Source organism: Typopeltis vanoorti, chromosome 5 (assembly GCF_054136105.1).
Source record: "Typopeltis vanoorti isolate ZY-2024b chromosome 5, IOZ_Tvanoo_1.0, whole genome shotgun sequence".
Taxonomy (NCBI): Eukaryota; Metazoa; Arthropoda; class Arachnida; order Uropygi; family Thelyphonidae; genus Typopeltis; species Typopeltis vanoorti.
In genome coordinates this window covers 94665428-94691403 of record NC_143553.1, presented here as the reverse complement: position 1 = coordinate 94691403, position 25976 = coordinate 94665428, and the positions used below count along the sequence as shown (strand labels likewise).

The 25976-nt window shown below is 35.6% G+C and overlaps 1 protein-coding gene across 1 annotated transcript in view; it reads left to right on the top strand.

Moving 5' to 3' along the window:
• The window catches only part of Mys45A (SDA1 domain containing protein Mys45A), a 203423-nt gene that overhangs the window by 83474 nt on the left and 93973 nt on the right, over positions 1 to 25976 (top strand). The window contains exons 12-13 of the mRNA XM_090393262.1: positions 12284 to 12341; positions 20224 to 20282. Of these exons, the coding sequence (XP_090249388.1) occupies positions 12284 to 12341; positions 20224 to 20282 (117 nt within the window). The remainder of the gene's footprint in view (positions 1 to 12283; positions 12342 to 20223; positions 20283 to 25976) is intronic.

Here is a 25976-nt window from a genome sequence, read left to right as displayed (position 1 = left end):
CTTTCATATGTAGAGAATGGATTTTGCTTGTATTCTGCTCAGGATACAGAAGAACATTACTATATTTTTCTGTAGCAAACCCAATGTTCCAACATAAAGATGTGCACAAGTTCAGATAGAGAGAAGACACAAGAAATAAGAAAAGCCTCATTTTATTATTATTATACGGGCACCTCCATAGAATCCAAAGACTCATTGCAGGAGACCCGATTTATCCACACAATCTATCATACCTCTCCTTGAACCCATTAACAGACAAAACACTCACAAATGACTCTGGCAACCCATTCCACTCATTCACAACACTCCAAGCAATAAATCTAATCCTCGCACCCCCTACTAACCACACCTTTATTCAACTTCCAGGGATGACCCCCCTTTGTTCTGGTCTCTCTAGCCAAGTGCTGAAACATTTCCCCTGCATCTATCCTATAAAATCCTTTAAGCAACTTAAATGTTTCCATCATATCCCCTCTTTTTCTCTTATCATCCAACTTATGCAATCCGCACATGTTCAATCTATCCTCATAGGGAACATTCCACAGGCCACTCACCATCTTGGTCACTCATCTCAGAATCCTCTTCACTGCTTCCTCATCCCCAAGAAAACCAGGAGACCAGACTTGAGCACAGTAATCCAGATGTGGACGTATAAAAGCCTTATAAAGAGAAATAACAACTTCCTCATCTTTGCTTGTTGATGTGTTCTTCAATACCCAAGTAACCTTATGGGACTACTTTTATCAATATATCCAATATATCCTCTAAACTTTATCTCTAGCTTCATCTATTTCCTGGAGTACAGTGCCATCAATGTGATACATGGCTTGTAATGTATTAACCCAAAATTCATAACTTAAAATTTCTTGACATAAACTGACACACACACACACACACACACACACACACACATTCATTTTTGCCCTTACTGACAGCCTGTTTAAGTTGTCCTGCGAGCTCTCCACATCACCTCTATTACTCTGCCTTCACATCAGCAAACAACTGAATATTTACTTTCAGGTTTTTTCCTATATCATTTATGTATAAAATAAAATCAATGGCCCCACCATGTCATTGTTGATAGTCATATATCCATGCTGGTTCAGAAGACAAGATTGAACAGAGGATTTGAAATCGGAAGTGACCATTACTTAGTTTTATCATCATCATCAAATTCCTGACATGTATCCTCAAGGGGTGTACACAATATAATAGTACCACATTAAAAACTTACATCATTATAACTTCCTAACTAATATTTTCCTCCAAATCAGTCTGTTGCCTGTCAAGACTCAAACATTATCAGATCTTATATTTCTATCTTCTAAGATACTTTTTACTGTATAAATCCACCTATATCTTGGGCTTCCTCTTGGTCTTTTTCCTGTCAACCTAGCAAAGAACACTTGTTTTCTAATCTTTCCTCTCCCATTCTGTTTAAGTGACCATACCACCTGAGATTCCTGGATGCTAACAATGTCAAGTTTTTTCTAATATCCTCATTTTTAATATGATATTGCCACTGCTGCCATCTGCTCATACCATTAGTTTTTCTTGGGATTCTCATATCTGCAGTCTCTAGCCTTTGGTCAAGTGTTTTATTTCTAACCCAGCACTCAGATTATTAAGTTAAAATTGCTTTCAACACTGTGTTGTATACAGTTAATTTAGTGTATTGACTAATTTCTCTCTTATTCCATATAAATTCATTCAGTTAACTTCCTACCATATCAGCTTTGTCGATTCTGTTGTCTATTTCCATATTTAATTTACAATCTTCACTAAAAATCGTGCCTAAGTAGCTGAAATCTTTCATTTGTATAGGTTCACCATTCACAGTGTAGTTGATATTTTCAATGCTTCTGCCTATTTTCATTGTCTTTGACTTGTAATTGCAGATCTTAGTCAGGAAATCTTGTAGACTTGTACTGTATTTATGTAAAAAGTATAGCATCATCTCCATAAAGTAAAGAGCTGAGATTAACATCTCCAATTTTGATATCACGTTTGATATCATAGTACCACTTTCCTTCATAATATGTTTCAAATAGATAATGAATAACAGAGGGGATAATATACATCCTTGTCTGACACCAGATTTATCATCAGACCATCTTCCTGTACTTCAATTCTAACTGCTGACTTACAACTCAAATAAAGACTAAGTATTGCTTGATATAATGTCCCATTGACACCATACAACTGTAGCATTTTGAATGGCTTTTCTCTTGGCACCTTTTCATATGCCTTTTCTAGATTTGTGCTTTATTCCCACGATTTCTCGTGTCGTAAAGTGAAAATCTGATTCTGACAGCCTCTATTTGACCTGAATCCAGCTTGTTCTTCACCAAGCTTCTCTTCCACAATCCTTCTCAGCCGTTTCTCAAATATACTGGCATAAATCATACCAGGAACACTCAGTAGGAAAATACCTATGTAATTTTCATATTCAGTTTTATTTCCATTTTTATATATGGATACCATGAGAGCTCTATTCCAATCATCTGGAATTCGTCCCTCTGTCCAGGCCTTTAGAACTATGTAGTGCAGCCACTGCAAGACTTTTATACCTCCATACTTGGGAATTTCTGGTTGAATATCATTTACTGCAGCTGCCTTTCCACATTTCAGGTTTTTGATGGCTTTTTCTACTTCAGGTATGGATATGCATTCCTGATTGCATGCCTATTGAGTTTTTTGCCACCCTGCTGTCACTGCTTGTTTCATTTAGCAATTTTTCAAAGTAATTACTTCAAGGATATCTTTTCTCCTGTTCTCATGTCACATTTATCATCTGTAATTCCTTTTACAGCACTCTTTCCTCCATTTCTGAGCTTTTTCAGCAGCCTCCAGAATATTTTGCCACCTTGTTGATATTTATTTTCTATGTTCATACCAAAGTCTTCCATTGACTTTTGTTTAGCTAGTTTTACATGGAGTTTAGCTTTCTTACATTTGTCTCTGTATACTCTAAGAGCACAAGCTGACTTATTTGCCAGGAACTTTTGATATGCTTTCTTCTTTTCATTCATTGCCTCTTTAACTTCCTATGTCCACCATGGAGTACTGAATTTTTTTTATCCTTGCAGACAACATCACCACATGCCTCTTCCTGAATCAGTCAGTGTTTTCTTCAGGATTTGTTACTGAATCTCGAAGGTTTGGTTTCTGTTCTGAAACTGTCATTTTTTCTTGAATGTTTGTGTATTTTAGTCTACAGTTCACATCCGAGAGCTGTTCAACTTTCATTCGCTTTAAAACTTTCTTATATGTTCTTCTTTTCAATATGAAATTCAAATTTATCCTGCTCGAGACTAAATGGTGATCACTTCTAATTTCAAATCCTCTCTGTACACTTTAGTGTCCTCCACCAGTGAGAAAACATCACTATCGACAATAACATAGTCAATGAGACTTTCTTATTCCTTACCTCTTTTCTCCATATAAATTTGTGCACATTGTTATATTGGAACATTGTGCTAGTAAAAACTAGTCCATATCCTGAGCAGAAATTCAACAGGTGTTTGCCATATTATTAGCTTTACTCTTTTCTCCAAATCCCCATGAAGAACCAACTTTTCCTATTTCATTGTCAGTTGCTTTCTCTAAAGCCTCAAAAATTCTCAACTTCTACTTTAGTACAACTTTCTATATGACCATGGATACGCCAGTTCCCCATTTTGATATTTGCCCACATCACTCAACTTGATATTGCCTGCCATTCATGAACATTAGTCTCCTATTTAGTTGGAAACTGTAGCTACACCTTTTCCCTGATTGTTATTTCCTGAATATAACAATTTGTATTTATTGCTGGGGGTGCTTAAGGGTCAAATCTGTATAACTGAGAGGAGACCTCCACATAGCCTTTAAAAGAATGCGGAGAACTGATCAGGTCTTCTGACCTAATGTCCAATCCTCACCTTCTCGTGATGCACCCTGTTGGGTATCTACCTGGATACTGAACGAACAGGGATGGGCTGGCAATTTGGGATTTAGCTGACCAAATTGTATTCTTATTGGCTTAAACCAATATAGAAAATGATGGTACAACATGACAAAATTTCATGCCGGCTGGGGTGTCGCCCGATTAAACAAGGCCACCCTTGTTTTTGCCAGGGAACCAGGGTGAACAGCGAAAAGTCAGCTACTGGAACAAATCTGAAAACACACCCCAACTCAACATCACCAGAGTTAAAGATTGGTACTATCAACATAAGAAGCCTGAATGGCAAAGAAATGGAGCTAGCGGAGGAATTAGATAAGTACCAGATCAACATAATAGGGGTGACTGAAACAAAAAAGACAAAAACTAGTGAGATCATTCTGAGCAATAAATTCAAAATGTTATATTCATTTAATGACAATCAAGGAAAAGAAGCAGTAGCCATAGTATTCAACACAAAATACGAGGCTCATCTTCTTGAATTGCAGGCATTGTCAAGTAGAGTGATTTGGGCAAATATCGGAATGGGGAACTGGACAATGAGCCTTGTTTGTGCCTATGGTCTCACAGAAGGTTCTACTAAGGTAAAAGTGGAGGAATTTTTTGAGGCCCTAGAGAAAGCTACTGACACAATGAAAAAGGAAAAGTTGGTCCTTGTTGAGAGGAATCTAAATAGCAGAGTAGGAAGTGATTGTCAGACATACAAAAATGTTTTGGGAAAATTTGGAGAAAAGTGAAAAGCTAATAATAATGGCAAATACCTATTGGATTTCTGCGCAGGACATGTACTGGTTATTACTAACACCATGTTCCAACATAAAAATGTGCACAAATTCACATGGAAAAGCTCATTGACTATGTTATTGTTGATAGTGATGTTTTCTCCCTGGTGCAGGACACCAGAGTGTACAGAGGATTTGAAATTGGAAGTGATCACTATTTAGTCTTGAGTAAAGGATAAAATTGAATTTCATATTGAAAAGAATAACATGTAAGAAAGTTTTAAAGTGAATAAAAGTTGAGCAGCCCTCAGATGTGAACTGTAGACTAAAATACACAAAGATTATTGAAGGGAAAATGAAAGAGTTTGAGAACAGGAACCAAACCTTGGAGATTCATTGTCAAGCCTTGAAGAAAGCCCTGATTGATTCAGCTAGAGGGGCATGTGGTGAAGTTGTCTGCAAGGATAGAACATTTAGAAATCCATGGTGGACACAGGAAGTTAAAGAGGCAGTGAAGGAAAAGAAGAAAGCATATCAAAAGTTTCTTGCAAATAAGTCAACTTGTGCTCTTAAAGAATACAGAGACAAATGTAAGAAAGCTAAACAAAAGTCATGGGAGAACTTTGGCAAGAATATAGAAAATAAATATCAAGAAGGTGGCAAAATATTCTGGAGGTTGTTGAAGCTTAGGAATGGAGGAAAGAGTGCTGTAAAAGGAGTTAGAGAGGTTAAAGATGAAATGGAATCAGGAGAAAAAGATATCCTTGAAGTATGGAGTAATTACTTTGAAAATTTGCTAATTGAAACAAGCAGTGATGACAGCACAGTGATAAAAAAAAAAAACACTGACCAGGCATGCAGTCAAGAATACATATCCATACTTGAAGTAAAAAAAGCCATCAAAGACTTGAAATGTGGAAAGGCAGCTGGAGTAGATGATATTCGACCAGAAATGCTGAGGTATTCTGGTATAAAAGTCTTACAGTGGCTGCACTGCATAGTTCAGAATGCCTAGACAGAGGGACAAATTCCCAATGATTGGAGTAGAGCTCTAATAGTAACCATATATAAAAAGGGAAATAAAAGTGAATGTGAGAATTACAGAGGTATATCCCTATTGAGTGTTCCTGGTAAGATATATGCAAGTATACTTGAGAAACGGTTGAGAAGAATTGTGGAAGAAAAGCTTGGTGAAGAACAAGCTGGATTCAGGTCAAATAGAGGCTGTCAGGATCAGATCTTCACTTTATGACAAATAGTGGAGAAATCATTGGAATATGACAATGGGGCATTATATCAAGCAATACTTAGTCTTTATTTGAGTTGTTAGTCAGCAGTTAGAATTGAAGTTAGTACAGGAATGTTAAATCTGGTGTGAGACAAGGATGTATTCATTATCTATATGGATCACATTATGAAGGAAAGTGGTATTTAACATGATATCAAAATTGGAGATCTGAGAGCTAGGTCAGAAGTAAAACACTTGACCAAAGACTAGAGACTGCAAATATGAAAGTCCTGAGAAAGATTAGAGGCATGAATAGATGGCATCAATGGCAATATCATATTAAAAACGAGAATATTAGGAAAGAATTTGACATTGTCAGCATCCAGGAATGCGTTAGCAGAACTTATCTTGGGTGGTATGGTCACTTAAACAGAGCGAAGAAAGATTAGCAAAACAAGTTTTCTCTGCCAAGTTGGCAGGAAAATGACCCAGAGGAAGACCAGGATATAGGTGGATTGATATGGTACAAAGTGCTTTAGACGATAGAAATATAAGATCTGGTAATGTTAGAGTCTGACAAGTAACAGACTGATTTGGTAGAAAATTGTAGATAGGAAGTTAGTGATGATGTAAATTTTTCATGTAGTACTATCATATCCTGTACAACCCTTGAGGGTACATGTCAGGAATTTGATGATGCTGTCATGATGTATTTTATTGCTCAGAAAGATCTCATCTTTTTTTGTTTCAGTCACCCCTATTATGTTAATCTGATACCTATCCAATTCCTCAGGTAGCTCCATTTTTTTGCCATTCATGCTTCTTATGTTGATAGTATCAATCTTGAACTCTGGTGATGTTGATTTGGGTTATGTTTTAGGATTTGTTCCAGTAGCTGACTTTTCACTGTTTGCCATGGTTCCCTTACAAAAACAACCTGTTAAACAGGCCCTGTTTAACCGGGTGACACCCCAGCCAGCATGAAATTCTCTCATGTTGTCCTAGCATTTTATATTGTAGTTTAAGCCAATAAGAATACAGTTTGATCAGCTCAATCCCAAATTGCCAGCCCATCCTTAGTTGTTTAGTATCCAGGTAGATACCTAACAGGGTGCTGGACATTAGGTCAGAAGCCCTGGTCAGGTTCTCTGCATTCCTCTAAAGTCTATATGGAGGTCTCCACTCAGTTATACAGCTTTGATCCTTAAGCACCCCAGTAGGATAAAACTGACCATCACATTGAAAAGAACAGTATGTAAAAAAGTTTTAGAAAGGAGTTAAGTAGCTTTTATAGATAAATTGTAGACTTATCTATACGAACATTATTGACAAAAGAATGAGACAGTTGGAAAAGAAATAACCAAACCTTGGAGTCTCAGTGGCATATTCTAAAGAAAATGTTTATTCAATTAGGGAGGCATGTGATGAAGTTGTCTGCAAAGATAGAAAAATAAGAACACCATGGTGGACAGAAGAAGTTAAAGAAGCTTTCTTCTTTACCTTGACCGCTTCTTTAACTTCTTCTTTCCACCATGGTGCTCTTATTTTTAACATCTACCAACTTATAATAACATAAGTTGGTAGATGCCCTAAAAGAATACAGAGAAAAATGCGAGGTAGCTAAGTGTAAAAGTGGCTAAACAAAAATCATCGGAAGACTTCCATAAGAATATAGAAAATAAATATCAGTGGGGTGTCAAAATATTTTGCATACTATTGAAAAATTAAGAAATGGAGGCAAGATTACTATAAAAAGAATCAAAGATGTTAAAGGTAACATGAAAACTGAAGATAAGCATATTCTAGATGTATGGAGTAATTACTTTGAAAGAATGTTAAACAGTACAAACATTGACAGAAAAGGAGGAGAAAATTTTCAAGATCAATGCAAACAGGAATACATATCAATACTTGAGAGAAAGCTGTCAAAAGCTTGAATATGGAGGTATGAATATGTTTGAATACGTAAATATGAAAAGTTTGAATATGTCAAAATGGTTGAATATGGAGTATAAAAGTTGCAGTGGCTACACTGCATAATTCAGAAGGCCTGATCAAGAGGTCAAATTCCAGATGATTGAAGTAGAGCTCTCATAGTTCCCATCTATTAAAAAGGGGAATGAAGCTGAGTGTGATAATTACATAGGAATTTCTGTACTATGTGTTCCAGCTAAGATTTCTGCAAGCATAAAGAGACTTAAGAAAAAATGTGGAAGGGAAACTTCAAAGAACAAGCTGGATTCAGACCAAATACAGGTTTGTCAAGATGAGATTTTCACTATACATCAAATAGTTGACAGATCATGGGAATATAACAAGGATATGGAAAAGGCATATGATAAGGCGTCTGGAGAAAAGTTTTTCAAAATATTACAATTATATGGAGTAAATGGAACATTATAGGGAGCAATTCATAGTCTATATTTAAGTTAAGTCAGCAGTTAGAATCATTGGTAATACAGAAAGATGGGTTGATGTAAAATCAACATTCAGATGCAACAAAGGGATGTATATTATCTTCATTCCTATTCATCATCTATGTGGATCATTTTTTATATCATTTTAGACATATCAAACTTAGCACTTTGCTTTATGCAGATGATGAAGTGCTCCTAAACACATGCAGTGCAAGTCTCCAGTATTCTCTAACCAAATTGAACAACAGCTGTAATTAATTTGGAATGTAGATCAGCAACAAAAAGACCAAAACTATGAAAATAGGCAGGAACATAAAATACTTCAGCTGTATTCTGGACAGAGATCCTATAGAACAAGTAAAATATTTCAGTTATATAGGTACAGTTTTTGGTTTAGATGGGAAATTAAATTTGAAAAGAGACAACATAATAAGTAAAGCTGGTATGGTGAGGAGCGAGTTGAATCAATTTATAATGAATAAAAGAGAAATTACCCAAAACACCAAACTAGCAATATACAAGACAGTGTGTTCAAATCAATTTTAAATCATGGATCTGAGAGTTTGGTTAGAAATAAAGCACTTGATCAAAGATTAGAGACCACAGATGTGAGAGTTTGTAGCAAATTTAGGGGAGTGAATAGATGGCATCAATGGTAGAATTATATTAAAAATGAAGATGCTAGAAAGGAACTTGACATTGCTAGCACTGAAGAATGTGTGATCAGAGTTAATCTAAGGTGATATGGCCAGTTAAATAGAATCATGAGGAAATATTGGGAAAACAGGTCTTTGATGGCAGGAAAGTGACCCAGAGCAAGACCAAGAACTACGTGGTTTAATTTATTCAGAAGTTCTTTATAAGAACAAAATGTTAGATTCGACAATATGAGAGTGCTGACAAATAATAGACTAATTTGAAGGAAAATTCTTAATAGGAGATTTAATAATAATGTAAACTTAATCACGTAGTTCTGTCATAGCAGCCTGAACATGCCTCAAGGGTATATATATCAGGAAATCGATGATGATATAGAGAATGCCTACATGCAATAATGAGATTAGTGACTATAATAATTTTAACTTTCTATTCTTCCATATGAGTAAGTCTAGACTTCTCATGAAATAGAACATTCGATGAAGTTAAATGAAACCAGAAACTAGAATTTTTTGCTTCTTTTGTTCATGAATGAATGAAAAGTTAAAGTAAATCTTACTCTTATTTAATTTTAGGATTGAGGTTAGATAATGTTTAGCAAATAAAATATATATATAGTTACTAAACATTATCTTAATTATTTTATCATTATCAGACCAAATGATGTTATTATGTAAGAAAAAAAATAATAAAGGGCTCGTGTTATATGAAAACAAGTATATGCAACAACAACAGAAAAAAAATAATAAATATATATATATAAAACAATACAACACAATTTATTGTTTAAAACATCCAGGGAATTAATACCAATATGAATGATGTGAACCACTTACAGAAATCCAAACTGCTTGTGTTATTCATCACTGGACCTCAAATGGCATCTTCTGTTGCTCATCTAAATTTTCTCCATTATATCATGCATTATGCCTTCAATAAGAAGGGTGAAACATTATTGCTTTTGTTATCAGATATGTAATCTCATTTATATGATCTACTTTGGTTCAAGATTCCCTTGCATCCTTTTTCTACCTGCTGTCTTTAGTGCTCTTCTTTAAATTTTTGAAATCTATGTTTTGGTTATCTATCTCTAAAAATCAGTCATACAGTCTAATTACCCAAACAGTGAGATAATCTCCCTTTGAGATTTCAACATCCATGATTTGGACTAGTTCCCCTTTCTCTAACTTCACAGACCAAAATGGAAGGGAAGCTGAATTGTTTACTTTAGTAATGATGTAATGTAAATTGTTCATATACCTGCCAGAATTCCAGATAATCCTAGTCATTCTTCCTGTATCCTGAACCTTTTCTTGACTAGCTCTCCCTCTGAATACATCATTGGTGTCAGCTCTGACTATGACCTTGTCTGTTTCTTTTTTTTACAGATCGTCCTTCTTCAGCCTTGTATTCTATGGTCTAATTTTTGTTATTTCTCTCTTGGTCTAGGTACTCGTGGCTGAAATTATTCTTGTTGGGATTATTCTTTATTCCCCACTCCACTTGGGATCTCTAACTCTTGTTCAATCCTTGTTTTTTTTTTTTTTTTCCATGAAATGTGTCAAAGCAGTCAAAGCTAAAATGTAACATACACTCTATGGCTTGGGTTAAAAACTCAACTTTGATCAGAGCCCATAACAATAGCAAAAAAATCATTGGCAAATCTAGGACAGATTTCATCAGACCATGTGCACTAATCTTGCTTCCTACTCAAATGGCAGTCGAGCCTTTTGGTCCCTTGCCAGTGATGTTGGACAAAACCTGCCTTGCTATGTTTCCATCCTTGGTATCAGGCTTTTCCTCAGCTAGAACAGGTCTCCCACAAACCACCTACGGTATACCTCATCTTGTCTTTCAACAGGACCTTAGAAGAATACTCAATACCCTTGATACTGGTAGGTCCCCCACCCCAGATGGAATCCAATTGCCAATCTCTCTCCTACAGGCTGTCCTTGTAGAAGATAAAACTTCATGTAAGAAGTTCTTCAGATAACTTCTAGTAAGAGAATAAATAGAATTGTCTTTTGCAGCATGATTTAAGTATATCAGTTCACAACATTAAAATACATAAAAAAAAGAATTATGCATTATTAGAGCAAATTTAAAAGGCGTGCATATTTCATCTTTAAAACATTGTTTAATGTTTAAAAGAAAGCAGTTTCTTAAATATTTCTTTTAAGCTTGACATTCAGAACTGATTTCTTGATATATTGAATGATATCATACATTTTCCAGCATAAATTAATTTCTTTATGATAAGAATATACCAGAAGTCCATGGTTTAATTTTTTTCAGTTCCACTATGCACTTTAAAAAACCCCAAGAAGGCTCTGTGTTTGGATCTCACATTTTATGGTGAGAAAGTTTTGTATTATTTTTTTTAAATATTCTCTTCACAAATAAACAGTTGCTTTTGAATATTTTCTAGGTCCAAGGTGAAGAGTTCACAACTTCTTCTTTATGTGAAAGGAGTGATTATGAGATAGGATCTACTCTTCCAGTCTATCTTACTAGATATCATTGTGATATCTGAAGGATTGCATTATTTTGCATGTTCAAACATGTTCCTTTTTTTTATTGTGACTTCCTTGAAGAAGACTGGTCTAATCACAATCTAAATTCAGGGCTTATCACAAATGCAGTTTGGGAAACTGTAGAAATACACATTCACTATGCAAAGTAAAAAAAAAAAAAAAAAAGCCTGTGTAAAATTTGGTGGTCATTTGTCAGCAAACTGTTACAGAAGTGCTGCTTTGCAAATCTGGACTATTCTAGTCTGTATTTGATGTTCTTCCCAACAAACCTTCTGCTGATCTCTGTATATGGTGGCTAAAAGTAAGATGAAATTTAGCTACATGTGATCAAATAAATATCAATGGAGACAGCATGTTCTTTCCATTTTTTCAGAATCCAAAAATGAACACCTAAGTACAGAACAGAATGTAACCTGATGGTCAAGAGCTCTTAGCAATTCATGTAGAAATTCCTTGGAAAGAACCTGTGATAGCCTCACAGTTAACCTCCTCTTGAGTGGTTGGAGATGGCAGTATTGCAAAGCCAAAGCATGAACTGTGTGTTATTTTTATGATTGTATTAATAAAATTATCACAAGAACAAAGATAGCTGTACTTTATTGAACTACTAGTTCATATTTTAGTTTGTTTACTGCAGTCAGTGAGTTTTTAAAGCATGCAACTATAAATTTGTTGTTTAAAAAAATCATAATTTGGTATGTATTTTTTTCTGAGTAGTAAAATATTACTGAACGGGTTTGAACGAGTACTTTAAATAATAAATAATCATTTTGTTTCAGCTTTTTGTATTCAACTTTTATCCTTTGCTGCAAAGATTTATCCAACCTCATCAGAGAGGTAACTTGTTTTTCATAATTTTCAGGACTGTTTGATTTATTTTAAATAGTTCCATATTTACTACCAGAAATTTGTCTTAAAATGAAAAAAATATTATTTTAATAAATATTGCATTTAGTTTTTACATTTTACCTCCATGAAATAATTCATTAATGAAAATCACAAGATTATCAGTATGAAAATATCAAGGCATGATAGTGAATGATACAGTCAACTCTCACTATAGTGAATTTCCTTTACTATAGTATTGATACTTTTAGCAAGATTTAGCAGTAAATTCACTATGGTGGGTATTTACCATAGTGAGAGTTGGCTGCATAGAGGCAACTATCCTCATCCTTTCTTTTTGTCTGCCAAATAGATATTTTCACAATTTGATCCTGTCCAGAAACGAACCTGTTGCTCTTATTAGATTAAAAATCGTCAGCCTTGGGTCAATATTACTATGGAAAAAGAAAATTATTTTAGTTTAAACTTTGTTTATTTAGGCAATTAAACAAATCCATCACAAAAAATGGGCATCATTAACTTACTTAACAGAGCTCACATATTTGTTCTTCTACTTCATCATTTAACTACCATGCAGTTAAATGTGTTTAAATTTAGAAGATCCAACATCCAGGTACCCACAGCCCTACCTCCCACAACTTTACCATGAAATGTAGGATTCCTATTCCTTATATTTTCTGGAATCTCAGAACCTAATTCTATAAGCACTGTCCAATTTCCTACCCACCATCAATGATAAACTCTTACCATTGTCTCTCTATGGGACATTTACCAAGGCCTATGTGAATGTCATCATATTTTATTAATCATTCAGTAGAGAAGGGACTTAAATTGCAATGCCGGCCGCTGAAAATCTTGCCAGTCCAGTCTCACTCATTATGGAGTCAATGCAGAACAAAGGATCCATCGGCCTGACATTTACTTGACATATATTTGTTTAAGGAAAGCTCTGAAGCATTAAATCATAATGATTACCTTTCCTTACTAAAAGAGAGAGAGCTTCTAATTCTTTGTAAATAACTTTTTTAAAATTATTACATTATATCTCAGATATAAACTAATTATATATCATCCTTCTAGCTTGCAGATCATTCCATAAACTGAAACCAGTCTTGTATGTTCTTCCTTTTGAACGTTGTTATATCACTGATGATGGTCATTTTGTCTCTCCAAGTATTTGGATTTCATATTTTCATTACACTTTGTTTTTCATGTAGGTACATATTCATTTCTTAGTTTAAAATTACCATTCAAACTATTCCTGCACTTCTTCCATGCTTATTATTTTTGCTGGAGAAAACATTGAGAAACATTATTTAATGTTTAAATTTGGTATTTAGATTATATCTATTTCATTATAATATTTACATATTGAATCTTTTTTTTAAGGTTACATGGTGATCAGCATTCATATTTATGAATTTAGGGACACAAAACACACGTGTTGAAAAGATTATTTTACTGATTAATAATAATATAATAACTTTACGTTTCGACCCCTGTATTGAGGTCATCTTCAGAAGGATACATGTATATAAGAAACAAGCTACATGCTATTGCACTCTATACAGGTAAGGTACATCTACGTTGTTAACTAATCTTTTTTCTTAGCCTGCCCTCTAGTGATTAAAAAATAAAATAAAAACAAAAAACAAACAAAAAAAAACTACAATAAACTCTGCTGAAGTCCTCATGTGCTAGTATTCTTCTGGAATTATACAGTTTATATTGTTATATTACAATTATCTTCTGGATTTGTACAGTACAGGTTGCTGTTGAATGTTCAGGGAAAAAAAAAAAAACTTCACCAAGTTTTCTTGTATTGAAAGATAATCGTAATATAACAGTATAAACTGTATAATTCCAGAAGAATCCTAGCATGTGAGGACTTTAGCAGAGTTTATTGTAGTTTTTTTTTGTTTTTATTTTATTTATTTTTTTTTTTTATTTTTTATTTTTTTTTAATCACTAGAGGGCAGGCTAAGAAAAAAGATTAGTTAACAACGTAGATGTACCTTACCTGTATAGAGTGCAACAGCATGTAGCTTGTTTCTTATGTGTATCCTTCTGAAGATGACCTCAATACAGGGGTCGAAATGTAAAGTTATTATTTTATTATTAATCAGTAAAATAATCTTTTCAACACGTGTTTTGTGTCCCTAAATTCATAAATATGAATTTACATATTGAACATTTTGTTAATTAACCCTGCATTGTTAATTGCTGATGCAACATCCACATATCTTGTACATGGGTTTTTAAAGAGGAACCATGTAACTGGGGCTGAACTAAATACAGTAGTTTGATGTCATTATTTGTCTTGCCTTGGTGTTAATCTTATCAGCAACGATAGCATGTGTTATTTGTCTTATAATGCAAATAACTGGGAGGATACCTCCACATTGCCTTTCAGGAATGCAGAGAGCTAACTTGGGCTTCTGACCTAATGTCCCATCCTCACCTTCACATGGTGCATCCAGTTAGTAGGTATCTATTGGATAGGGAACAAATGAGGATAGGCTGGCAATTTGGGACTTAGCCAACTGTATTGTGCTCTCTGTTAGCTTAAACCATAAATGCATGTGATGGTACAACATGGTGAGATTTCATCAGGAAACTAGGGCAAACAGTAAAACGTCGGTTACTGGAACAAACTCCAACTCACCATCTACAAGAACAACAACAACAAACCTAATACCAGAAGAACTGAAGATAGGAACCATCAATATAAGGAGTATTAATAGAAAGGAAAAATGAGCTTGTAGAACTGGAAGAATACTGTGTGGATATAATTGGCATTACTGAGACAAAAATAGGCTTACTAACTCATTTTCAAAAGTTTGAAACTTTTGCTGTTTGTGGGACCATATGCAAAAAATAATGCCTCAGTATATAATTCCCCAATTTAATGTTTGCCAACCTCACTCTACTTGAAATTGCTTGTCATTCAAGAATATTATCGTTATGTTTATCGTTTACTACTATAGCTGCTGCTTTCTATCTCTAATCATTATGGCCTGAATGTAACATCATGTAGCATGGTAGTTATTTAGAAGAATCTTATCTGTTTTTATTTCTAAAAAAAAAAAAATCAACTAACGCCTTTTATTCCCTAATAGGGAGTAGACAAGGCCTTTATACCCTATCTAACTTTTGGAGACTGAGTGGGCAGTTCAATCTCCACCGGTAGCCAATCAGAGATAGCTGGCCCATGTCTATCACTAATTATAGCAGCCACCGATGAAGAGGCTGGCAAACAAGTGCTGCCACCTCTTGGTGCCTAACCCTAACAAGATATGTCGTCTGAAATAATGTGGGTACTACGGTCGATTTTCTTGAGTTTACGGGACGAAAAACCCGAGTTTCCGTGAGGAAAAACCCACTTGCATTTGCCAGAGATCGACTAACTCAGGAACCGGTCGAAGATAGGCTTAGAAAAAGTTCCTCCAGTCAGCGACTAGACTAGAACCTAAGTCTAACTTCAAGCGGCCAAGCGCAGAGGACGCAAGCACCACTTCCACTGAGCTACACAGGCCTTTGTTTCATTTCTAATGTCAATTATGTTGACATGATACTTCTCTAATTTTTCTGCCAATCCCATTCATTTTTCGTTGATACATATGTTGATGATGTCTTGAATTCTGCTGAATTGACACTATTTAACCAGACAATGCCTCTACCATCATAACATTTCATCTTCTTATACTATAATTGTCTTTTGGTTTTAACCAATACAGAATACAATTTAGCTAAACTCCAAATTGACAGCTCATCATCATCATTCCATATTCAGTTGCTGAATATGACTTAGGCTTTGTCTTCTAATGGGATGCTGAGAAATTGAGCATCCCATTAGATTCCTTAAAAGGTTCTGTGGGGGGGTCTCCTCTTAGTCATGTAACTTTGACCCTTAAGCGATCTCTTCAATGACAAAATAAAATAAAACACAAAAGATGTATCCTGTAACTTTCATAACTTTGCATCACAATAATGCTAGACCACATAATGCAAATTGAACATTTGAACTTAGAGCTGTTTTTTTTGGGATTTACGGAAAAGTCGCCCTCAGCACATTTCACCCCCTGTAGATAATGAGTAGGTTTCAAAAATATAAATAGTCAATTCTCAATAACTCGAATTTTTAATGAAGTTCCTAGCCCCTTTAGTGGAGATTCAATGTTAAACTCTCTCGATTACGCGAACCGAACTTCCGATAACTCTAACTTTTCCAAACAAATTTTTAAAATTACATTCTTGTACAAATTGTCACGTAGCTTTTAAACTAATTTGTCTTCAGGGTTCTCTTTCCATTGTGAAAGTATTAACTGGAACTGTAAATCCTTTCACAATGGAAAGAATACATACTCGACTGCGAGGGCAATAGTCACATGGTTAGTGATGGACATGTGGGGGAGGGAACAGTGGACAGTGTGCGTTTGCTTTTTTTGCCGCCTCATTATCGGCGGTGCATCGCGTGAACAAGCTGAGTGTCACAGGCAGTGCAATATCTACATATTATTTTTGCATCTTGATTGATTAATCCTGTGTGTACAATGGCAAAAAGTGTTCTGTCAATAAGAGGCAAAAGAAAATTAGTAGATGATGACAACCACATTTACGTGTTTTCAAAGAGAACTGTAGATGAACAACATGGAATCTGGGTTTGTGAAAAACGTTCCACCTGCAAAAGGCATGTTTGGACAGAGGATTTGGAAGGCCCAGTTGTGAAAGTCGTAACTAAACATAACCATGCAGCTCAAGCTGCAAGGTCGGAAGCATTGCAATTGATTGGTCAAATACGGCAACATGCAACAACCACGAACGAATGGCCACAACAAATTCTTGCATCAGTAATTGCAGAGGCTCATGCCAATGTCGCAGCATTACTTCCTAAAAAGGATTCACTTAAACGAACCATTCGTCATGTTCGATGCAACAATGGTACTCCTGCTTTACCGAGCAATCTCCAGGACCTAGTAATTCCACAAAATTATCAAGAAATTATTATCGATGCCATTGTACAACAGTTTTTGATGTATGATTCTCAGGACGAACTGCTCTCGGGTTGCATGCTTATTTTTTCCACTAGTAACAATCTTCAGTTATTAGCGCGTAGCCAGGAGTGGTTTTCTGATGCAACTTTTAGCACAGTACCCACACATTTTCAGCAGCTATATACAATTCATGTAGTTCAATTCAATGCAGTTATTCCAGTGGTCTATGCGCTTCTGCCAAACAAAACTCGTGCCACATACGTTAAGTTGCTTCAAGAAGTTAAAAATATACAACCAGATCTCCAACCCCAGCGACTTATGACAGATTTTGAACAAAGTGCCATATGCAAGCCTTCCAACAAGAATTTTCTAGTATTGTAAATACCGGTTGTTGTTTTTTTTTCATCTTTCCCAAAGCGTTTGGCGAAAGATACAGAATGAAGGTTGAAAAGCCCGATACGAACAAGACCATGAATTTGCTCATTGGATTCGAATGATTCTGGCATTGGCATTTATTCCTCCTGCCAACATTATTCAAGCATTTGAAGATTTAGTTGAAGCTGATGACTTCCCCATTGAAGCTATGGTGATTGCAAACTACTTTGAAGGTACATATATTGGAAGAAGACAACGGAGAAGCCTGCAATTACCCATTTTTGCCATCGAATTGTGGAATGTTTACACACGAACACTGAATGATCAGCAACGTACCAACAATGGCGTGGAGGGGTGCCACAAGGGATTTCAGGAAACTTGTGCCATTTTATTCCCAAATATTTACCAATTCATTGATTCTTTAAAGAAACAACAAGGGCTGCACAATTTCGAAATTACACAACTAATTGCCGGTAATTCAGGTAAAGAAACAAGAAGTATGCTCCAATTTCTGCTGGAATCAACACAATAGTCCAATATTTTCAAAATCGTAATGTAATTGATTACCTTAGAGGCTTTGCATACAACTTTGAGTTTTAAACAATAATAATGTGCATCTATTCTATTAAAACAAACTAATTAGAATTATTAAAAAATTAGGTGTATTATTTACATTTTTGTAGCTTACTCATTATCTGCTGGGGGCGACTTTTCCTGATCCTGTTTTTTGGCTGTGTATAATAGACAATATCTTGTTTTCACCTATTTTTGGTGATAAAAAACAAAATTATAATAGGTGAGGTGGAGAGAATATACGCATTCTTAAAACATAGATTTGTTAGGAGCGAAAACTGTTTCCCTGTAATATCTCATTCACATTCTGGTTAAAATCTCTTATAATTGCTTGTCTACAGTACAGTACTACAGGGGCAAATGCTGGTCTTGAAATTCACGCTTGCTCTTATTATCATTCAGGGAGTGAGAGGTGTGATTGAAGTCTGATTGTAAAATATCATTTATTTTACAAATGATATTCTATCTTTTTCAATTTAGCTACTTGAATACAAATTCTTCCCTACGGTTCTTCTTTATGAACTGGTCAATAATATCATCATAAAAAGTTGGTTGTAACTTAATTTTCTCAAGCAACATGCACACTTGTAAAGGCTGGCTAGAGCTACGTTGGCTGCATATGGCCTGTGTTTAAGCAACAAAGTGAGACAACGTGAAATGGCTATGCATGTGCATGAAATCACAGTGCTGCTGCGAGAACCTGGAAACTCCTACAACCGAGCAAGCCAAGGTAGCTTTGACTAGACGAGCAAGCATCAGCCTTCGATACACAACGCAAAGCTCAATTATTGCCACACAAGCTTAAAATGTCTTCTGTCTACAAAAATAAAAGCCTAATTGGAATGCTTATAAATGCATCCATTTATTAACAAATAAATATTACTTCTTTCTCAGTTAATGAAGAATGGAGTTATGAATTAAGAATTAAGAAAGAAGAATTAAGCATGGAGAATTCGCTCCTGCAGTACTATGTTAATCAGAACTGAAATTTGATTGCCGTTATTTCTGCTGTTTTTTTTCCAGAATTATCATGATTTTAAAGTCATGTTGTTATGTAGAAAAATGTCAATTAGTAGACTTTTAAATCCAGTAAGTGTCAAAAGTTATAATGCATTTATGACATTGTGACCCATTTCTGGCTTTTCTACTCTTGTTTTTTTCCTGATTTTTTTCAAAACATGTGGTTTGATTGGAACCAAAATTGAATCCCATGAGCATTTAATTGTGTGTATGCATCCTAAGTGTCATTAAATTCCATCCAACCAGAGGAAAGTTATTACAATATATAATATATAATGTAACATCTTTTATTCCTTTGTGTTCCTTTAAATGGTGTTACTGAAACGAAAATTAGAATGATTTATAATGCTTGTAAAGATTTCCAAATTTGAATACAATCACCCTGCTAGTTAGGAGCAAGTTGCTTGTGGGCAGACAAAATGACTTATAGGTGCTTCTTCATTTTGAGAATACACATAAAATGACATCAAAAAAGTAGTTCAAAAGTCAGCTGCTGTGAATTTTTTTTTTTTTTTATCAGAATGCTTTCAAAATGTGGGTTCATCATTGGGGAAATGTATCTGAATTAAGATGGAATACTAGCATCTTCTAATATCTTTGAATTAAATTTTAATCCTTAGGTATTTCTTAAAGATTAAAATGTAATTCTTAGATTTTATTCAAAAACAGACATCACATTTCAACTTATTTTTGTATCAAACCTTGTATCATTGTCCTATTCACACTGTTTAGCCCATAAATAAATGAGTGGAGGTTTGCATAATTTGTCACATACCCATTGTTGGACAGTGGTGTAATATTCTGTAAGGTTCTCAAAGAGATGCTTATTTTGAAATGTTATATCTTATATTTTTTTCTTTTTAAAAAGGTGGGGAAATTTGAATTTATTATTTTTTATATTTTATTTACAGAGGTAACCAAAATTTTGCAGTTTGCAGCTCAGTCGGCACATGAACTAATACCTTCTGATGTAAGTAGTAATTTTACTTTTATTGTATTTCAAATTCTTATTATTATGAACAAGGCTCAACAAATTATGCAAAATCACCATGCAAAAAATGTACTTGCCCCAGCTTCCATCATTTAAATTTTTTTTTTTGTGTGTGTGTGGGGGGGAGGGGGGGGATTTAGCCATTCAGACTGTATTCTTATTGACTTAAACCGTTATGTGACATGATGGTATACTACACCATAATAATTTCTGATTAAACAAGGCTCCCATTGTTTTTGTCAGGGAACCAGGATGAACAGTGAAAGTCAACTGCTAGAACAAATACCAGAACATACCCTAATTCAACAGCAGCAGCAGAGTGTAAGATTAAATTGTCAACCTAAAAAGCTCAATTAATACAGTAAGAAGTGCCTTGGAAAACAGAAATATAAGATCTGATAATATTGGAGTATTAGCAGATAACAGATTAATTTAAAGGGAAATTCTTCATAGGAAGTAAGTAATGATGTAACTTTTCACATAGCAGTATTACATTCTGTACACTTCCCTGAGGGTACATGTCAGAAATTTGATGATCACTGCATTCTATTTACATCATATAATTGGGCATTTTTTAGAAAGCTTCTTATCACCTTGTCATGATCTTTTATTTATGAAATAGTTACAGAATAGTGGTAGAAAATATTCAAGAGAAATGTAAACAACTGTCCATATCAAACCTGAGATAGAAAAGCTGATCACAAAACTGAAATGTGGAAAACTGGAGTAGATGATATTCAGCCAGAAATACTCAGATATGAAAGTTTTACAGTGGCTACACTGCATAATTCAGAAAGCCAAGTCATAAGGTCAAATTCCAGATGACTGGAGGTGAACTCTCATAGTTTCCATCTATAAAAAAAAAAAGAAAACAATATGAGAGTTGAAGAAAAATTTCTTAAGTGTTGGCAGGTAAGATTTATGCCAGCATATTTGAAAAGAGACTAAGAAAAATTGTGAAAGAGAAACGTGGTGAACAAGCTTAACTTTTTGACAAATAACTGGGATATCATGGGATTAAACGTAACAGAATATACATTGATTCCTTATCTATCTCCTTAGGAAATTTGTAACTGTTGCCAAAAACGTATGCAATTTAATTTGTATGAAATTTATAACACATTTTTTGCATAATATAATTTATTAGCATGGTGACAATAAATATATGTCCGCATTTGGCTGTAGTCATGAAATTTTTTTCATATACAGGTAAAAATGTAGTTTTTGGATACCAGTGTGTATAGAAGGAATAGGATGGAAACAGAACCTTGTGGAACTTTTGGATTTGACTGTATACTTAGAGGATGAGTAACTGTCCACCATCACCTGAAGTGAGCATCCATTCAGAAAGCTGGCAGTCCAAGTGTAGAGGTCAAAGGTAGATCATATGATGTGAATTTGCTTAATAGGCCTTTGTGCCAGATCTGGTCAAAAGCCTTGGAGATATCAAGGACAACCACTTGGGACTCACCAAACTTTTCCATGGTATTTATCCAGATATGGGTGACATAAGTGAGTATATCAACTGTTGACCGACAGTGATGGAACCCATATTGGTGGTCACTTATTAGCTAAGAGTCTTCAAGATAGCATAGTTGTTGGGTGTTGATAGCTCTTTCCATTACTTTGGAAAGAACTGAAGTAAGAGAAATTGGACGGTAGTTTGAGGGTATTGATTTTCTCCGTTTTTAGGGATAGGCTGAATATGAGCTAATTTCCATACCGAAGAATAGATACCAATAGAATAAGAGAGTGTAAAAAGATGACACAGAATGGGAGTCAACTCTGGAGCACAAACTTTTAGGACATTGGAGGAATACCATTGGGGCCAGAAGACTTTTTGGCATCCAATTTGAACAAAATTCTCCTAATCTCTTTTTGGCAAATGGGCACGCTGACCATTGAGTGTAGAGTGTGTGTGTGTGGGATGGTTGGGGGACATTTACAAAAATCAGAAGTACAAATTGGAAAAGAAGCAGGAAGCCAGGAGATGGGCTTTTTCTGTGGGTGATTGATGCAACAACAGTGGGAGCAGTGTTGGGCAGAAGTTGCAACCAATGGCTTTGGCTAGAGACCAGAATATGACTGCTATTGTGGGCAGGGTTTTTTTTATTATTTTTTTAATATTGGGCTCATACATGAGAGGTTTTATTGATTAACCTATAGTACATTAGTATTGTATATGGATAGTGGGTTGGGAAAGGAGAAACTTGTTTACATTTGATTTAAAAGTTTGTATATTGTATTGCTTGGGAAATGTGTTTGGGAGGGAGAAGAACTGTTCTCCAGTACAGCAGTAAACTTGTTCTATGGATTTCAAGGTGTACTCCGAAAGGATATTGGGTGGTAGCTGTACATGTTCCAATGGGCTTAGTACTGAGTGGGGGAATTATTGATGCTATTTCAGATGAACGTTTGCCATGGAAATATTTGTCGAATACACAAATTGCAGAGACCAAACATCTATGTGAAAGCACGGAGAGTGAGTTCATAAGAGATGGGTCATTTATCAACCTAATTGCTTTCCTCTGTATTGAGTAAAGCATTTTGATGATAGCTGCTGTAGTTTGGAGTGAATTCGGCATTCTAATTCTTCCTAAAGATGTTCGATGGGGTTGAGGTCTGGACTCCGAGCTAGCCAGTCCAACACTTCAATGTTGTTTTGTCGAAACCAGTTTCAAACACATAGTGCAGTATGACATGGAGCATTGTCATGCTGAAATTTGCAAAGGTCATTACCAAAGTACTTCCACAGCATCAGAAGCATGAAGTTGTCCAGGATGCCCAGATAGCCATCAGTCATCATGGTTTTGGGCATGTTCCCCAATGGACCAAGCCCCATCCAACTGAAATACTCCATATCATTACTGAGCTCAAAAAGAATTAAAATAGAATTTAATACTTCCTATATTTTGTCCTAGTCACTAGGACATCTATGGGGATTACAAAAACAATTAATGTAACATGCATGCAAATATCATATAATACTAAGCCCAACCACATGGGTGACACTAAAGTCCTATCTAGGTGGAGCACCCTCTAAGGGCGGTAGTAGGTGGCCTGGAATGTAAGGTGGGACCTCTGGTGATGAGTGTTTCCTAAATCTTCAGAAGCTTAATGCAACCATATTTATTAAGATTTGGTTGGTTTCTGAGAGCTGCCGCTGCTTCTAAGAAAAGTCTCTCTTTCTTGAATTTGCTGTGGTGGAGCATGGTGGTTTTCTTCCATGATACCCTGTGGGTGGTGTCCAAAACATGGTCAGCCAAGCCTGAATGGCCATAGTTGTGTTTACAGATGTAAGATTTGTGTTCCTCCAGGCGGATGGATGCTGATCTGCCTGTCTGTCCAAAGTACGCCAGCTTACAGGAACAGGGTACTTTGTAAACTCCAGGCATAGAGAGAGAGGAGGGAGCTGATCTTTCGTAGAATGGATAAGGGTAGCAAGTTTGCGATGGGGCTTGTATGCTGTGTGTAGGTTGTACTTTTTTAGAATCTTGGCTATTTTTTTGGATGTGCCACGGATGTAGGGTATGGTGATGGAATTTTTAAAATCTTGTTGACGAGAAGGATGGGGAATGGGGAAGGAACTGGTTATTTTTTTTTTGATACTGTGATCGCTGTAGCCATTGGAGAGGAAAGTGCTGTATATGTGGTTAAGCTCAGTAGTGAGGGCAGTTCCACTGGAACAAAGATTGTGGGCTCTCTTGGTAAGAGTCCATGTTTTGGACACCACCCACAGGGTATCATGGAAGAAAACCACCATGCTCCACCACAGCAAATTCAAGAAAGAGAGACTTTTCTTAGAAGCAGCAGCTCTCAGAAACCAACCAAATCTTAATAAATACGGTTGCATTAGGCTTCCAAAGATTTGGGAAACACTCATCACCAGAGGTCCCACCTTGCATTCCAGGCCACCTACTACCGCCCTTAGAGGGCACTCCACTAGATAGGACTTTAGTGTCACCCACGTGGTTGATATTTGTGTGCATGTTACATTAATTGTTTTTGTAATCCCCGTAGATGTCCTAGTGACTAGGACAAAATATAGGAAGTATTAAATTCTATTTTAATTCTTTTTGAGTGTTGTAAAAAATCCATTAAGCCTCCAACATGATGTCCTCACAGCACTTAAGCCTCTACACATGCATTACTGAGCGTCCACCAAAACTTGACAGTTGGAATGATGCAGTCCTACCGGAACCATTCCCTTGGTAATTTCTAGATCCAAACACGGCCATCAGAGTGAAACATTTGGAAGCATGATTCATCACTCCACAGAACCCTTTTCCAGTTATCTATGATCCAGGAACAGTGTGAAAGACACCAGTTCCAACATCATTTGGTGCTTGGGGGAGGGGGGGGGGGATGTGTAGCTTGTTCGCAGTAGCTCTGCTATGATAATCTAAGCGTGCAACTCTCTGCAGACAGTACTAGTGCTGACAGATGTTTCTGCAGCATTTTCCTGGTTAACTGCCAGGTCTCCCACTGATGATGTGCAGGATGCTCAAGCATTCTGAGACAGAGCTTGTCATTCTGTCACTGAGTGTTGGTGGCCTCCCAGGGCATTTACTGTTGTGGTAGCACCATCAACTTTCCGTCTACAAATGAAATAAGCAAAAGTGGATTTTGTTATACTGAGATAGGTGGCAATGTCACAGACAGAAAGACCACTGATGAGACACCCAACTACCATCCCACATGAAAGTCTTTTATTTCAATTGAATGTCGCATCTTGTCATTGACTACAGTGCAAAATATGCAGCACATCCCAATTACTAGACTTATACAGGCACTCCCTGAATATTTGCATATTGTAGGATCCAAAATTTGCATGGCACGTAAGATGTCCAAATACTTTTCTCAACACAATGTATATATGTCATCATCACCACAACCATGATATCTATCCTCAAGGAGTGTACAGGACACTATTACTATATATTACATGATTGAAGTTTACATATTACTTATCTCTTTTCAATAATTTTCCTCTAAATCAGTCTTTTACTTATCAGTCTCCAATATTATTCTATCTGTATTTCAGTATTTTAAGATACTTCTGACTCAATTAATCCACTTAGATTTTGGTTTCTTTTATGGGTCTTTTCCTGCCATATTATTAGAACTTTTATTTAGCTCTAATCCCGGTTTGCTAACCTTGCTTCTTTTATGCTGTCTGGTAGACCATGCCACTTTATAGTGGTTCTGCTCACATGATTCTTGAGTGTCAGCTATGTCACATTCCTTCTTAATATCTTCATGTTTAATATGATTCTGCCATTGATGCCATCTGTTCAATCCCCTAATTTTTCCCAGAATTCTCATATCTCTGTCTCCAGTCTTTGATCAAATGTTTTATTTTTAACCCAGCTCTCAGATCCATAAGTAAAAATTGGTTCGAACACTCAAACACTATTTGTTTAGTGTTTGGCTAATTTCTCTCTTATTCTACTGTACATAAATTTATTCAATTGAAGTAAATTGTTCCTAAATATCTGAAATATTTTACCTGTTCTGTAGGTTCTTCCTTGAGAATTCAGTTAAAGTTCCTGAATTCTGGGTTCCTGACTATTTTCATTAGTTTTGATCTTTTTATTGCTCATTTTCATGCCAAATTTGTTACAGCTGTTATTCAGTTTAGTTAGAGAATCCTGGGGACTTGAACTGGATTTG